The 17,496-nt window shown below is 38.1% G+C and overlaps 1 protein-coding gene across 6 annotated transcripts in view; it reads left to right on the forward strand.

Annotated features, from left to right (window-relative positions):
• Positions 1-17,120, forward strand: part of LOC128656084 (alpha-1,4-N-acetylglucosaminyltransferase-like) — a 179,920-nt gene extending 162,800 nt beyond the window's left edge. For 5 of the 6 annotated variants that reach the window (XM_053709766.1, XM_053709764.1, XM_053709767.1 and 2 more), the window contains exon 3: positions 10,790-13,651. In XM_053709766.1, the coding sequence (XP_053565741.1) occupies positions 10,790-11,371 (582 nt within the window). In that variant the 3' untranslated portion in view covers positions 11,372-13,651. Of the gene's footprint in view, positions 1-10,789; positions 13,652-14,197 lie in introns of those variants that run through there. The other variant, XM_053709770.1, reaches the window with a different exon arrangement.
• The last annotated feature ends 376 nt before the right edge of the window (positions 17,121-17,496 follow it).

Here is a 17,496-nt window from a genome sequence, read left to right on the forward strand (position 1 = left end):
ATTCTTGGGGCATGCCCCGCAAAGGGCCCTGTTCAGGGCTGGTAAGGTAAAAGAGCTTGTAACTTTTTTAATTTAGAATAGGGTAGGGAATTTTTTATTTTGGGGGGCTTTATTATTTTATTAGGGGGCTTAGAGTAGGTGTAATTAGTTTAAAATTGTTGTAATATTTTTCTTATGTTTGTAAATATTTTTTTATTTTTTGTAACTTAGTTCTTTTTTATTTTTTGTACTTTAGCTAGTTTATTTAATTGTATTTATTTGTAGGAATTGTGTTTAATTAATTTATTGATAGTGTAGTGTTAGGTTAATTGTAGGTAATTGTAGGTAGTTTATTTAATTAATTTATTGATAGGGTAGTGTTAGGTTTAATTATATCTTAGGTTAGGATTTATTTTACAGGTAAATTTGTTATTATTTTAACTAGGTAACTATTAAATAGTTCTTAACTATTTAATAGCTATTGTACCTGGTTAAAATAATTACAAAGTTGCCTGTAAAATAAATATTAATCCTAAAATAGCTACAATATAATTATAATTTATATTGTAGCTATATTAGGATTTATTTTACAGGTAAGTATTTAGCTTTAAATAGGAATAAGTTATTTAATAAGAGTTAATTTATTTCGTTAGATGTAAATTATATTTAAGTTAGGGGGGTGTTAGTGTTAGGGTTAGACTTAGCTTTAGGGGTTAATCCATTTATTATAGTAGCGATGAGCTCCGGTCGTCAGATTAGGGGTTAATAATTGAAGGTAGGTGTCGGCGATGTTAGGGAGGGCAGATTAGGGGTTAATACTATTTATGATAGGGTTAGTGAGGCGGGTTAGGGGTTAATAACTTTATTATAGTAGCGGTGCGGTCCGCTCGGCAGATTAGGGGTTAATAAGTGTAGGCAGGTGTCGGCGACGTTGAGGGGGGCAGATTAGGGGTTAATAAATATAATATAGGGGTCGGCGGTGTTAGGGGCAGCAGATTAGGGGTACATAGGGATAACGTAGGTGGCGGCGCTTTGCGGTCGGAAGATTAGGGGTTAATTATTTTAAGTAGCTGGCGGCGACGTTGTGGGGGGCAGGTTAGGGGTTAATAAATATAATATAGGGGTCGGCGGGGTTAGGGGCAGCAGATTAGGGGTACATAAGTATAATGTAGGTGGCGGTCGGCAGATTAGGGGTTAAAAAAATTTAATCGAGTTGCGGCGATGTGGGGGTACCTCGGTTTAGGGGTACATAGGTAGTTTATGGGTGTTAGTGTACTTTAGGGTACAGTAGTTAAGAGCTTTATGAACCGGCGTTAGCCCAGAAAGCTCTTAACTCCTGCTATTTACAGGCGGCTGGAGTTTTGTCGTTAGAGCTCTAACGCTCACTTCAGAATCGACTCTAAATACCGGCGTTAGGAAGATCCCATTGAAAAGATAGGATACGCAAATGGCGTAGGGGGATCTGCGGTATGGAAAAGTCGCGGCTGAAAAGTGAGCGTTAGACCCTTTAATCACTGACTCCAAATACCAGAGGGCGGCCAAAACCAGCGTTAGGAGCCTCTAACGCTGGTTTTGACGGCTACCGCCGAACTCCAAATCTAGGCCAATGTGTTTGTGTTGCTGATTTATTTATTTATTTAATTACATTATATATGAACCTAGGAATGGATGGAAACTTAAATGTATTCTAAAACGATGAAGTAACCCTTCTAATGAGGAAGTAAACCTTCAAATGAGGAAGTAACCATTCTAATAAGAAGTAACCCTTATAATGAGAAAGTAAAACTGCAAATGAGGAAGTAACCATTCTAATAAGAAGTAACCCTTCTAATGAGGAAGTAAACCTTCAAATGAGGAAGTAACCATTCTAATAAGAAGTAACCCTTCTAATGGGGAACTAACCCTTCTAATGAGGAAGTAACCCTTCTAATAAGAAGGGGAACTAACCCTTCTAATGAGGAAGTAAGCCTTCTAATAAGGAAGTAAGCCTTCTAATAAGGAAGTAACCCTTCTATGATTTCAGAAGTTAGTAGAGCAGAAATTTAGAAGTTAGCATAGCTTTAAAATGTTATGAAAATGTAAATATCTTATAGTTAAATATTTTTCTTAAATTAAAAAACTCCTGTGACCCCTTGCATTAAGTGCTTTCTCAACATCAAAATAAACTTCACTATCTCTCTTTCAACAATGTTTTACCTTAGGAAGCACCTAGCACCTAAAAACTCCATGTATTGTACTGGATTTTACCTACTACAATTAACATCTTGCATGCCCAACTTCCTCTAACAACTAAACATTAACCAGAACCTCCATCCTTTGCGGGTACTCCTTCTACACTTGATTTAGCCACAGTACTCCAATACTCCCAGCACCTAAATTTTACCTTCTCCAACTACATTAACCCCCCCTGCTACACAGGATTCTTTTCACCTCCCTTAAACCTTACCTCCTGAACCCCTTACCTTAACTCTTAACTGTGCTTTGCCCCTACTGCACTAAACCTCAATACATTAAAAGTCATTGTATTAACCTCTCTAATGCAACTTACCATTGGCTTCTTAGATGCACCATCCATCTTATTACTAACCACAGCCATCCCAACCATGAAACATTTTCCACTTTAAAACACCTATTCAGAGGACTGGTGCTCCCACTAGGCAAGTTAGACAGCCGCCTAGGCTGTGCTGTGACTGCTGTCAATATCAGATCATTGTGTGCCACAGTCTAATCCACCTTAAGACGCTGCTGCAGCTATCCCTGAGCAACCATATTAAGCAGCACAGGCTAATGACATCACTCCTGGTGGATGGGCTGTATTCACACAGTCTTCCACCTGGCACTCACTTTACCTACTTTTTTAATGCTCCTTGAAATTCTTTAATTTCTTACACCCCTCCTGTGCCAGTCATGAAGCATCTTCCTCTTCACTCTGGGCTCACAGCCTCACACAGTTGTGTGTTTTATCTTCTCCTGCCTGTTGTTAAGGTTTTCCAGCTCAGAGCTCTGACATGGGTTTGACCCCTGCATTGCTTCTCTATGTGTTGCCCCTGGTACTCCTGGACTGGCTGTGCTACCTGTACCTGCTGGTGTCTCTGGGGATACTGTTCTTGAACACTGCTTGCTGGTAGGTGCTGGCTGCTGGTTATGGCAACACCAAGGAAGATGCTGCAGGTGAAGGGAAAAATACTGACAATGTTAATTACAGGTAAGCGATCTGTGACGACCTATATCAAGTAGAACTTATTATCAGAAATCTCTGAGATAATATGCCCAGCAAATGTACATGGATTGGTATTATGGAACCCATAGCGTACCTTTAATATGTGTGTAATAGTATTTTTGGTGAGATAAAATTAAAATTTCATCAATATCCCTTCCCAGACTTTCTAATTTGTCTGTTCTACTAAAATTTAAACATTTTATATTTCAGTGCTATACTTCTATGCCCCTTTAACAGAAGAAAACATCTCCTAACCCATCTCCCTCTCCCTCCCTCTCCCTCTCTCCCTCTCTACCTCTCTCCCTCCCTCCCTCTTCCTCTCTCCCTCCCTCCCTTGCTCTCTCTCTCCTTCTCCCTCCCTCCCTCCCTCTCTCCCTCTCCCTCCCCATACCTACCTGCCCTACACACAAACAGCCCCCAGCTCATCCTACCTGCCCTACACACATACACCCACAGTCCCCAGCTCACCCTACCTGCCCTACACATACACCTACACGCACAGCTCCAGTTCACCCTACCTGTCCTACACATACACCTACACACACAGCCCCAGTTCACCCTACCTGCCCTACACACACAGTCCAGAGCTCACTCTAGCTGCCTATCTTTCACACACCTACACACACAGCCCCCAGCTCACCCTAGCTGCCTATCTTTCAATCACCTACACACACAGCCCCCAGCTCAACCTAGCTGCCTATCTTTTACACACCTACACACACAGCCCCCAGCTCACCCTAGCTGCCTATCTTTCAATCACCTACACACACAGCCCCCAGCTCAACCTAGCTACCTATCTTTCACACACCTACACACACATCCCCCAGCTCACCCTAGCTGCCAATCTCTCACACACCTACACACACAGCCCTCAGCCTACCCTAACTGCCTATCTCTCACACACCTACACACACAGACCCCAGCTCACCCTAGCTGCCTACCTTTTACACACATTCATTCACAGCCCTCAGGTCACCCTAGCTACCTATCTCCCATACACCTACACACACAGCCCCCAGCTCACCCTAGCTGCCTATCTTTCACACAGCTACACACGCAGCCCCCATCTCACCCTAGCTGCCTATCTCTTACACACCTACACACACAACCCCCAGCTCAGCCTAGCTGCCTATCTTTCACACACCTACATACACAGCCCCCAGCTCACCCTAGCTGCCTATCTTTCATACAGCTATACACACAGCCCCCAGCTCACCCTAGCTGCTTATCTCTCATACTCCTACATACACAGCCCCCAGCTCACCCTAGCTGCCTATCTCTCACACACATACACACACAGCCCCCAGCTCACCCTAGCTGCCTATCGCTCACACGCCTACACATATGGCCCCCAGCTCACCTTAGCTGCCCTCTTACACAAACAGTTCCCTGTTCACCCTACCTGCCTCTCCCTCTCATACACACAGCCCCCTGCTCACCCTACCTGCCCTAAACACACACATCATGCATTCCCCATATCACCCTATCTGCTCCTCTCACACAAACAGTAAGGGCAGTGATAGGAAGCATCCCATTTCACCTAGGGCTATTTTTTAAGTTTATAATCATTGTTATTATTATTAATAAAAATAATAATAATATGCACTAGCAGTTTCATATTTTGTTACTTTAATTTATTTATTTTTTTGGTGGGGAGGGGGGCGCAGATAGCTGGTCTTGCCTAGGGCACAAAAATAGTCTAGCACTGGCCCTGTCTATCCCTATACCTCTTTAATACCCAAGGACGCCCTGCATGATCTCTTCAGGAAAGACCACATTCTATGACAAACAAAGGCTTATATATCCAAACAAAATTAACATATTGGCCTGAATACAAAATAGGGATATAAAACAGTGTTCCTTTAGTAAAAAACAAACAAGCAAGAAACAACATGTTATTAAAGCAAATATAAAAAAACAGATTGTGTTAAGCACTAATCAACTTACTAACTTTTTTTGGAAAATGAGCATTATGAACTTCACAGTGTAGCTACTGCCTATAATGGTGAAAGGAAACTGCCATGATAATAACTTAAGTTCCCAGCTGGCTTTCTGTCTCATGATTTTTGCAGCCAATGTCCTCTATTGAGCATGGACACAAAATGACTTCCTATTGCAAGTGCAAATGACTGTTAGCGCACGTGTTTAGTGCATGTGTATCCTATGAAGCCAGCTGAAATTCTGGAATATTTGTTTAAATTTTTTTTAATTGCTATTTATTGTATGTTCCAGTAGGAAGTTCAAGGTAATGACTATCACTGTAAATAAAATGATACTGGTATCAGGAAATACTAGGATCAGAATATTATTAAAAAAAATGGACAATCATTTTCAGTAGTAGTTTATACTTTGGGCTCTATTTATCAAGCTGTGTGTGCAGCTTTGGAGCATCTTTGGTTTAGGCACACATGAGTGAGTCTGCAGCCGACAGTTAAAGGAACATGAAACCCAATTTTCCATTCAGCTAGCTTCCAGTAGTACATTGCTGCTCCTTCAACAAAGGATACCAAGAGAATGAAGCAAATTAGATAACAGAAGTAAAATGGGAAGTTGTTTAAAATTGTATGCTCTGTCTGAATCATGAAAGAAAAATTTTGGGTTTCCCTTTAAGAACCAGCGATCATTAGACCACTGTTTCCGAACCTGTATGCTAGCTCTTAGATGGTGGATTAAAATCACTCCAGATAAGTCAGACCAGGGCGGTTTACAGCCCCTGCTTGAATGCAATTGGCTGCATGTGAGCACGGGGTGGCATTGCACAAGCAGCCACAGCGTACTTCTGCCTGCTGCTCGTGATTCTAGGTGGACACGTTCTTGGAAGTGAACATTGTCAGTCTGGTTATTGTTAAATGTGGTCATTTGAATTGCCGTTTAGGAAAAGGTATTATTTGAACATAAGTAGTATTATTTTACCACCTCTTCTAATAGGCAGTTCAACAAAATGACTACTAGTGTAAATAATAATTGAAGCAATAATTAGAACATCACAATATAAAAAAAAAAAAAAAAAAAAAAATGGACGGCTAGGGGGGCGGAGCCAACTGCCGAAGCAGAGAGACGCATCTCTCTAGAGCTCCTGTTATCTGTTTGAATTTACTATTATTCTGAACACACTAAGGATCCTTATAGTAGGCTTTAACTCTCAGTAAGTCTGGAAGACTGAGATGAATGCTTAAAGGGTGTTAAAAACATAATCTTAGATATCACATCGGCACAAGAATTTTTCTGGCCTGCTGTGTGGACTAAGTGGGGTGATACGCCATCTTGAAGATCAACCACGTTCTGATACCTCTGTTAAGGATTCAACCATATATCAAGCTATGGAGAAGCAAGTTATGTCTTTGTTGCATGACTTAATGCTCACTTTGGATGTTCATCAGAATGAACTGATAGCGGTGCTTAGGGTAGCTATGAACAAGACCCAGGATGCGCCGACAACTAGTGGGCTTGCAGAGACATCCAGAGGATATACACTGGACATCCCACATGTGAGCTGGGATACTACTCAACATTCTATGATTATGCAAACCGAACATAAAAGAAGTCATGAGCCCCATACAGCGGAATCGACGATTCTAAGCATTCAACTAAGCCCCCTGCAGCCTATCATCACTACAACGGAAGGAACACACTCTGCGCAGCAGGAGGCTAGATCTCTACTAGTCCCAAAAGCAGCTCCCACCAGCAATATTATAACAGGCTTGTTAGCGAAGTTATGGCCCTACCCTGAAGGAACTTCGTCATTGAAACTCGATGTTTTGGCTGTCAGTCCCTGGGCTGATACAGGTCTGCTCCCTGATGCTCCGGCTGTGGCATGCGAGGTTCAGCCGCTCGCCAGATATGGTGAGGCCGCAAGCGGATTTACCCCTGTGACTGGACGGTTGCTATGGCTTGGCTGGCGGTATTCTAGAGATATGCACTGTGACATCTGCAAGCCGGTGGGTATTGGCTAACACACCGGAACGCATTGCGATACAAGACTGTTCTTAATAGCCCCCAATACAAATTGTGCAGTCTTATCTTTTACCGTATCCCCTGTGCAGTCCCCTGTTTAGTTTTTTAGTTAGCGTAGATCTGACGCTGAGCTGGGGCAAGTCACAAGCTTACAGTTGGAGTCATGACACCTACTCCGGATCAAGTATTCTCCTCATCCCGGTTCTGGACTGGTTCATGAATTCTAATTATCCCAGGGTTTTCACCTATGCACTCAATTATATCTTTAAGTCCTGCTAAAATATATGGTCTGCTTCCTTGGTAGTGCATGAATACAGAATACTGATGTCTCTGTTTATTTTGCTCCTAGCTTACAAAAGTTTTAATTAGTTCTACTTCTCTCTAGGCTTGGATAGTTTTTGCTCATTTAGTTAGTACCAAGTTCTGTTCCTACTGGTTACCTTTAATTGCCGTTATACTGTATGAAAAACGTGTCTTTTATGCTGTCTACCTATAGCCCTTCCTACCACATATACACGCTTATTTATTATTGTGCCATGACCGATAACATATGGCCTATGATGTGAATAACATTTTGCCCAGCATGATGATTAAGGGATCTGAAAAATGCACTTTGACGACATGTTATTTAGTCAGCAGCCCTGATGGGCATGTAAATAATTTGCTCTTCATCTATAGTAGCCACAGGCTAATCACTTAAGTATTGCTTAATGTTACTGTATTTTTCTACAGATTTATTTACATTCTATACACTAATTGAATATGCAGTACACATGAGAGAATACAATGCCTGGTTTGTGTGGGTTTTTTTTTTTCTCTTTCCCCAAGATGGCTGCAAACATCATTTATACCTTATGTAGAGTGTTAAGCTAATTCCCATACCCACAGACTATAGTCAAGGAAGACATATACAAACTGTCTGATGTGAAGTCTACTAGGCACTGGTTACTTAATCTTCTAGGGGCTCTTTTCCCTCTTTCACTTAGCGCTTAGTAGCTGATTAATTGTTAAATATGTCTACAATGCTGTCAATGGAACTAAAGCTCGAATTTAGTATATATGCTTTTTTCCCTTTTAATAATTCCTCCCTCCATTAACAATAGCATTTACTTAGCTTAGTTTGCATATATATATATCTATATAGGAATGCATAGTCCTGATTTTATACATATTTTTGGGCTGTAACGTTACTCCAGGTATCACTACTATACATACCACTTAACTAAAATATAACTATCTTAGACAGGCTAATGTTTAATGATTCTAGCACTGAACATATATTTATAAATGGCTAAATATTTAGTATTATTCTGCTCTCATAGCCCAGTAATAGGGAAAGATTAGACGCCAGATTGGGAAATGTTTGTTCTTATATTTACAAGATATAACTGTTTACTGTCTTCTCAAATGTTATATAGAAGTGTATATTTTTTTATCATACTCCATTTTAGCTAGTGGACAAGTTTAATACGCAATGTTTGTCTAAGTTCATATATTGTCTGTTTCACTGCTCTTTAGACCAGTCCTGAAAACCTGTGTGAAGTGCTACTATTGTGACATGTATACATTTCTTTATAGTTTATGCTAGTATCGTCTGAGTCTCCCTGAATGAATCAGCAGAGTGACCTGTGGCCCCTATCTAGCTACTCCATTTTGTAATAAGATGTCACTTTACTCCACTATCTGCTCCTAAGTAGACTAACTTTCCAAGGCATATCTAATTTGGCTTTTTAGTATCCCAGCTACTAGGTCTATGATCGGGCACTTCTAAATCCACACCAGGTACCTTATGCTACGTACAATTATTTATGGCTCCGTCCCCCCACCCCTCTCCCTATGCGTATAGCGGTGCTTACCCGCTGAATATCCCCCTCCCCCTATATCTCTCGGCCCAAGAGTGGCTGATACTTATGTTAAACCTCCACAGGCTGATATTTTGGTCTTAGGTAAAATATTATTAGAATGTGGAGTTCATACGCTGACAATATAATATAAAATGAAGTTCTTTTTTATCTCGCCTAAGATACTGTCTATCTTCATAACCAGATTTGAAATGTTTTTTTTTTTTTTTCTCTTACTGTATTTGCATATTACTCTCTCAATAATGCCTTTGTATAGACAATGTATTACTCTCTTTGTTGCAACGTTGGCCTTAGGGCGAGTCCTTGTTGTGATGATATATGCTTTAACTTCAATAAAAAAATTATTTTCAAAAAAAAAAAAAAAAAATGGACAATTATGTTCAGTAGTAGTACATACTTCAAATTGTCTATTCGAAGATGAGGTATTTGTGCATAGTTGATATAATGGTCATCAATCATTATGAAATGCTTCCAAAGAAGTATAATGGTGAGAATCAGAATAAGAATCACTCTAATTAGTGAATATAATTGCCAATCCAAGTGTCTCAGAAATCTGTAAATTAAGAACCATCATTATTATGAAAGTCCTTGATTGTTATGGAGAACTTCTTTGAGGACTCTAACCAGAGAAGTGTGAAGATGATGGGGACCAAAAAATAGCTGGTAAAGGAGGCAAATCATGGTTTCAAATGATAACCAAAAATAATAATGTTGGAAATAGGATTAATGACAGTTTCTACTTTGCATTTCATGTCTCATGGTGCTTAAACTTTAAATGGCCACTGTGGGTTCCAATGGTTTTCGGGAGTCTTTTAGACAATGTGTTGTTATGATTTTTGGAAGGTTTTAGGGGTATTATATTTGCACTGTGAAGGTCATGCAGGGTCTCCCTTGGGTGCTAGGGTTTGTTGAAATGAGTGGGAAAGGCCATGGGGTCCTTTGGGCACAAAAACATGTTGGAGGTTATCTTTGATGCTAATGGTGGATGCCTTAAAGTGTAATTTTGGGGTGTCCTTGGTGCTAGGGATGATTGAGATAGGGGTCATATAAGGCAGACACTTGGGTGCTGAAGGTAGTAGGGAGGAGAATTGATGTATGGTACCCTTGAGTTATAAGTGTGATCATCTAGGAGTGTTTTCTTGAATGTTATGTGGAACAGCTGCATTTGTCATGATAGGGGAGTTCCCTGGATGATAAAGATTGTTGCATTGGAAGGCCATCATTGAGTTTGAATAAAATGTTTATTGGGACCAAAGGTGCTATTGCAGTTGACATTTAGGTACATTATAGTTGTTAAAGACAGGTTAATTATGGTGGTGGGATTCAGGAGGAGTTCATGCACAGTGTAGGTAGCATATTGGGTTTTATTATTGTGGTTGCAGTCAAAAATACCTTTGACATTGTGTAAAAAAATCCAATTTTTTAAAATAACACAAACATGAACATGAAGTCTAAAGAATGAGAACATGCAGAGATTTTATTTATATTTGTGACTGCATTGTAACATGATAGAGCCCTACCAAAATATAAAAATGCATTTAAAATATTATTTTTATCAATACCATGAAAAAGTAAAAATATTACATATTTATGGAATATAAGATCATCTTTGCTCATAATTTGCATATTTTTGTGTGATTCTAAGCTCACTGTGTGTAATATTTGCACATCCATATTAATGATTATATGCCCTTCTGAAAATTATATTATTTATAACAGATTCCAAAGACGTAAATCTCTTTTAAATAAAAAAATGTATTATCTTAAATTGTAGGTTGATCCTAAATCGGAACGCTATTGGAGCCATGTCAGCGCAGATGGTTGCAGATTGGCCCTAATTTGGAAATATGGCGGCATGTATATGGACACAGATATCATCTCATTTAAAGCAGTTCCAGTAACAAACTTTCTGGCAGCTGAGTCCTCCACTTATTCTAGTAATGGAGCTCTTGGGTTTTCTCCCCATCATGATTTCATCTGGAAATGCATGGAAGACTTTGTCCGTAACTATAAGGGAGAGGTGTGGGGACAGCAAGGTCCCTTATTATTAACAAGAATTCTGGCACAATTCTGTTCTCAGCATAATTTTAAGGCTTTGGAGGATCTCATGTGTGGAAACATCACTTTCCTGAATCCTGTACGATTCTACAAATTACAACCAGCAGTTTGGAGAACGTTCTTTGAAGTTTGGAAAGTATTGCCAGATTTTAATGATTCTTATGGTTCACATTTTTGGAATTACATGAATCATGTAAATGTAAAACAATTTGTGATTCCTGGAAGCAACACATTAACCGAACATCTTTATAAAGAGTTCTGTCCAAACACTTATGAAACTCTTAAAACTAAAATATAATTATTTTATCTGCTTAAAAATATTCCAGATACAATGGCCCCAATTTATCAAAGGTCTTGCGGACCTGATCCGACACTGCGGATCATGTCCGCAAGACCACGCTAAATGCGGAGAGCAATACGCTCTCCACATTTAACATTGCACCAGCAGCTCACAAGAGCTGCTGGTGCAACGCCGCCCCCTGCTGACTCGTGGCCAATCGGCTGCAAGCAGGGAGGTGTCAATCAACCCGATTGTATTCGATCAGGTTGATTTCCGGCGATTCCTGTCCACCTGCTCAGAGCAGGCGGACAGGGTTATGGAGCAGCGGTCTTTAGACCACTGCTTCATAACTTGTGTTTCTGGCGAGTCTGGAGCTCCGTATGGAGCTTGATAAATATGGGCCTGTGTGTTTTGTCAAACATCCTCTTACAGACTTTGTTTTTCTAATTGTTCATAAAAACCAAGGCAAGAACATTACTATAAATTGTGTGAATGTAAACAGGTCTCTAAAACCAGGTAGTAACATGTAATATGTTTACAAATATTGTTAAAATATCTCAGAAATGTTCTAAACTTCAAGATAGCTGTTGTTTACCAGCTTTTAAACACAAACATACACATATATATGAACACATAGACAACATGCGTCTACTTCTACACATTTTAAAAATGCACATAATGCCTAGATCTCAATTTATATAGCTAAGTGAACATGTCTTTCAATTTGGATTTCTATGTTGTATCTGTGAAAAGAAATGTTAATCAGAATTTGAGCAAGTGCAATTAATTTTTTTATTTTTTTATTAATATTATTATGATTTTACTAAACTCACCAGGTGGCTTAAGAGCTGTAAAATATTCACTAAAATTCCCTATCCTCAATATTTGAAATTCAGGAATATTACTGACAACTAATTTTTATTTTTTTTATTTTTTTATTTATGAATATTACATTGCACTCACTGATTATAACAGATTTAACTATCAGATATATATTTATTTACTTTACTGCAACTTTGCAAGTGTAGAAACAATATTTAATAGAGTGTACTTCATAAATTAAGGTTGATTCCAATACTTTTGAGCCTATTTATCAGCATTTTTAAGCTCCCGAACTATGTTTTTCACAGTCCAGACAATAACATTTGCGTACTTTGAAAACTTAAGATCAGATCCGAACGTACAGTCATATGATGCATGCACATCTTACATTTCTAGAAGTGTGGCAAAAAGAAAACGTGTTCTGTACAGTGAGTTCTGCAACTTTGGACTATCAAAAGGTTGATGGGGGTCCATCAACATTTTTTAGGTTGAGCTGTGTTAGGAGGCTGGAATCGGAATCTAAGGATTTTCCTACCTGAGCACAGGTTAGCACAAACTAAAGGGAACCCCTAACCAATGCTCCAGTTACCCCACAGTGGTTACATGGATCACAGATTGAGAAACAAGGGCTTAACTCATTGACTTTTTCCTACTTGGCTATTTGTTATACAGAGAGGAGGATACATGGATTTGAGATGTTACTGGTGTACCTGGAGAAGTTAAAGAATAAGGATAAGGACAAAAAGATCTGTATCTCAGCCCGACTGCTAACTACATTTCATCATGTCTTTCTGATTCCTGCCATCTACTTATTCTAATATGTTTCTTCTTCTCTTATATTAATTGAAGTCAGGAACTCAGGCTAACAAGCAACTTGAGGGGCTTGCGAGCTGAATAGCTCAATTCACTTTTTTTAATATCTGGGATATTTTATGGGTGCTCAGGGGATTATTTTCCTTAGGGTTGGTGTAGTATGAATAAGGTCTTTTACGCACAGTGAGGAATGTCCAATATTCTAAGAGCCATAGAGTACTCCCATATGCCAACTGTGGTACCCCAAAAAGCAAGGAACTTTATAAGAACTGCAGACTTTCTCACTAGTTTAAGTTCATTTAATGCAACTATGAATGTTTATGAAACATTCCCTTTAAGTACTTATGACTATATTCACTGTCAGTCTTCCTTTTTCAAATGTTCTAAGGCAGACAGATTATTTCAAAGATATTTGCTTTATAAGTAACTGTTTAATTGTGTTATTGGCTTGTCTTACATAAACATAAAGTTATGTGTGGTTCGATGATATCTGTGTATAAATATTTTAATGTTAATTAATGTTAAAATCATCATATAATTACACAGACATACTTGTATATGTTTAGTAAGTGTTATGATGGCATGTATCAGTTATTTTATCAAAATGTTTTTGGAAATTGGAATTGTGCTATTACTTTCTGTAAATAAAGTGAAAAAAGGAGGGTTCTGTGTGAGATCAAGTACTAATTTGTTAGAGGGTAGCAATTATGATTACTGTAGCAATGGTGGCTGAGGGGGAAAGATACATTTATACAGAGATAAAATTGGTACCTCTATAACATAAACACTAATGCTTATTACATTCACAGATATTTTTTACTTTTGTGTCTATGCTCAAAGATATTTGGAAACAAACAATAATTCCTTATTATAATACAGCCAGAAACATGGAATAATTCTAAGGAATGAGCACAAGTGGAAATGTCATATTAATGGCTTTATTTTGCTGCCCTCATTGTAAACCAGTCCCTAGTGTTGTTGCACTCTGCAAGTGCCCCTTGGTGCCCTACCAGCTCATACTAAATTCTATAAAAAAGAAAGCATTACATAAATATTGACTAAAAGATCACCTGCACATATTCTAAATTGTATGTATTGTTACAATCTCACTACATCTAAAATATGCATTAACACCATAGTAATTGTATAAAATCTAATTTAAATGTTTTTCCTTCTTTTTTTACTTTATGTAAACTATTTAAATTGTAGGTTGATCCTAAATCGGAACGCTATTGGAGCCATGTCAGCGCAGATGGTTGCAGATTGGCACTAATTTGGAAATATGGCGGCATGTATATGGACACAGATATTATCTCAATTCAACCAGTCCCAGTTACAAATTTTCTGGCAGCTGAGTCCTCTGCTTATTCTAGTAATGGAGCTCTTGGCTTTTCTCAACATCATGAATTTATCTGGAAATGCATGGAAGACTTTGTCCGTAACTATAAGGGAGATGTTTGGGGACAGCAAGGACCCTTATTATTAACAAGAATTCTGGCACAATTCTGTTCTCAGCATAATTTTAAGGCTTTTGAGGATCTTATGTGTGGAAATATCACTTTTTTAAATCCTGTGAGATTTTACAAACTACAACCACCAGTTTGGAGGATGTTCTTTCAGAAATGGAAAGCATTTCCAGATTTTAATGATTCATATGGTTCACATTTTTGGAACTACATGAATCATGTAAATGTTAAACATTTTGTGATTCCTGGCAGCAACACATTAGCTGAATATCTTTATAAGCAATACTGTCCGAACACTTATATATACATACTCTAATTACCACTGGCTCCAATATAATAAGAGAGGGTGTCTAAACTTATTCAGACCTCTTATCAAGACACCATTAATCTGCCTTACTCCTTCATATAAATCTATAGGTATACTGTGAGATTTGAAGCATAAATACCCCATTATCTCCACAGAGATCTTCCAATTTGAAACTAGCTGTGTCCCCCAAATGTACTTCTTGTTTCTCTGCACATACAAGTCGGCAAGTACAAGCGGGACATAATCTCCTCTGACCTAAGAACAAGAAAAACACCTGGCAGGGCATTGCATGTGCAGTGAAACTAGGTTACTGAAAGATATAATACTATTGGATTTTAATAGGAATAAGATCCTCCCAATGCTCACCTGGGATCAGACCTAGACAACTCTAGTGCTAACTAATTAATTTCATTTCATTTACTGATCCGCTGACAAAATGCGCAAATTAACCATGTTGAACCAATATCTGAAATATGTGGAATCCATAAGAAAACTGGTCACAGACCCACGTAAAAAACAAGTTTATGAACAACCCCCAAAGATGATTTTAAATATTTGAAGGAGGTTTGCAGAGTTTTTGGAGAACTATGGAAGGACCCTGCAAAATTCACTCAAAGAGTTTCAAGGTTAGAAGATGGCCAGAAGCGCTTGCATCTCGAAATACAGGACACCTAAACGCAATTTCAGTTTCTTGATCCAACCATCCGATCTCTCATGGACAGAGTTGAGGACCTCGGCAAAAGAATCCATAGAAACAACTTATGGATTTGAGGACTCGGAGTCCCAAACCCTATAAACCCTACAGCACTGCCAGGATATCTACAAGATTTATTTAGAACTATAAAAGGTATATCTGACTATCTAATGAAATTCTAACTGAACGGGCGCATAAAACCCTGAGACTGAATAACATGTTTTTAGAAATGTTCGAGCAAAAGCACCACTGACATATGCTAGGAATTCTATTTAAATCTTCTCAGATTTCAGCCCTACAACTCTACAAAAGAGAAGAAACCTAAAACATATCACAGAAAGCTTAAGAGACACCATCACCTTATACCACAATGACCATTCTATCTCACTCTCAGGGTGCACATCAAGAAACAGAAGACCTGGTAGACACCACATAACTAAGCCCAACTATGTAGAAGAAAATAGACTACAATACCTAGAAAAATACCACTGTTGACTGAAATCACATTGTATCCGTTTTCAATTATGAGTCATACAATTACATAATGGAAATGTTGATATATACATTATAATTTGTTATTTCTTATGACTGACAAACCTTTTCTATATGTTTTGATAATTATGACTACACACTTGGATCCTCCTTATTTGCCTTTTCCCCCTACCCTTCATGCATGTCCTCCTCTCCCTCTTTATTACCCCTATCCCTACTGATAACACCTTTTATGCTACATATCTTCATCCTCTATCTAGAACAAGGAAAGAGTATCACTCCCAATATAAAGACCCTTACCTCTGACTTTTTTCTCTTTTCCCTCTTCCTATTTTTAACCTTTTCTTCACTAACGCCAATGACTAATTTCGCCCCTCCCCAAATCAAAACGTTAAAAAACGAATTTCTATAACTTTCACCAATCGCAACTCCCATAGCCATTCTTTAGTCTGGTGGCAGATAGTTCCCTCCCATCCCCCTTTATTTATATTTTTATTTTCTTTTAATATATTTTTATTCAATTTTGAAAATAATCAAAAAGTATACACAATTTTAATAGAGAAAATAAGCATGAAAAAACCTAAAACATGAGCTTGCAGGCTCATATTGTTATACTTACATATGTCTTAAACTTCATACGGCAAATCATTATTCACTGCAATCTTTCACTCTGCCTTAACATCATGCAGTACAGTGTAACATTATAATTATGTGATGTAACTGTTTTAAATTATTATACATTTAAACAATAATCAGCATACTATGATGAATACTTCGATATCCATGTATAGTCGAGGTACTTGGAAGAAAAGAAAAAGAAAAGAAGAAAAATAATAATAAAAAAATATATAATCCTCCCCCACTCCCCTTCTATGTCTCAAGTTCCAGAGGGGCATTAGGTTTCAATCCAATGTTCTGGAAAGTATCCTGCAATTACGTTTGTAAGTACATACTCTGTATTGCTAAGTGGACCACCCAATTAGGTTTGAAGATTTTGAGGTAAGGAAGTAATAACTGTCTTCCATTTATTAAAAAATCGTTTCATTTGTGAATTAGGATTCCGTAATAAGTGTTGTTCTGTAACTTAAGCGACTAGAGCTTTCTTACAAGCTGTAAATTTAGGAATTTTGGAAGCTTTCAAACTTTTAAGAATTAAATTACTGATTAACAATATTATTGTATTAATCAAGTCGTTCTCTTTGCATTGCTCTGAGTATTTTAATAAGAAGAAAACGTGATATGCCTGAATGTCAAAATGTATTAATAGTATTCTCTTGAACCAGTAATTTACTTGTGTCCACAATTGCATAATTTTAGAACAGGACCAGAAATAATGTAAAGTATCTGCCTTATCTGAACAACATTTGGGACGAGTTTGTTTAGTTCTGTACCATTTATTTAAACTAGCATTTGTTATATATGTCTTACTTATTCATTTCAGTTTTGATTCCCTCCAGTTAGTTGGGACTCAATTTGTATTGCTTAATCTAAAGGTATTTTTAGTATCTCTTCTATGTCCAGTCTTGGGAACCCTTTTTGCAATTTATTT

The sequence above is a fragment of the Bombina bombina genome, chromosome 4 (assembly GCF_027579735.1).
Source record: "Bombina bombina isolate aBomBom1 chromosome 4, aBomBom1.pri, whole genome shotgun sequence".
Lineage (NCBI taxonomy): Eukaryota > Metazoa > Chordata > Amphibia > Anura > Bombinatoridae > Bombina > Bombina bombina.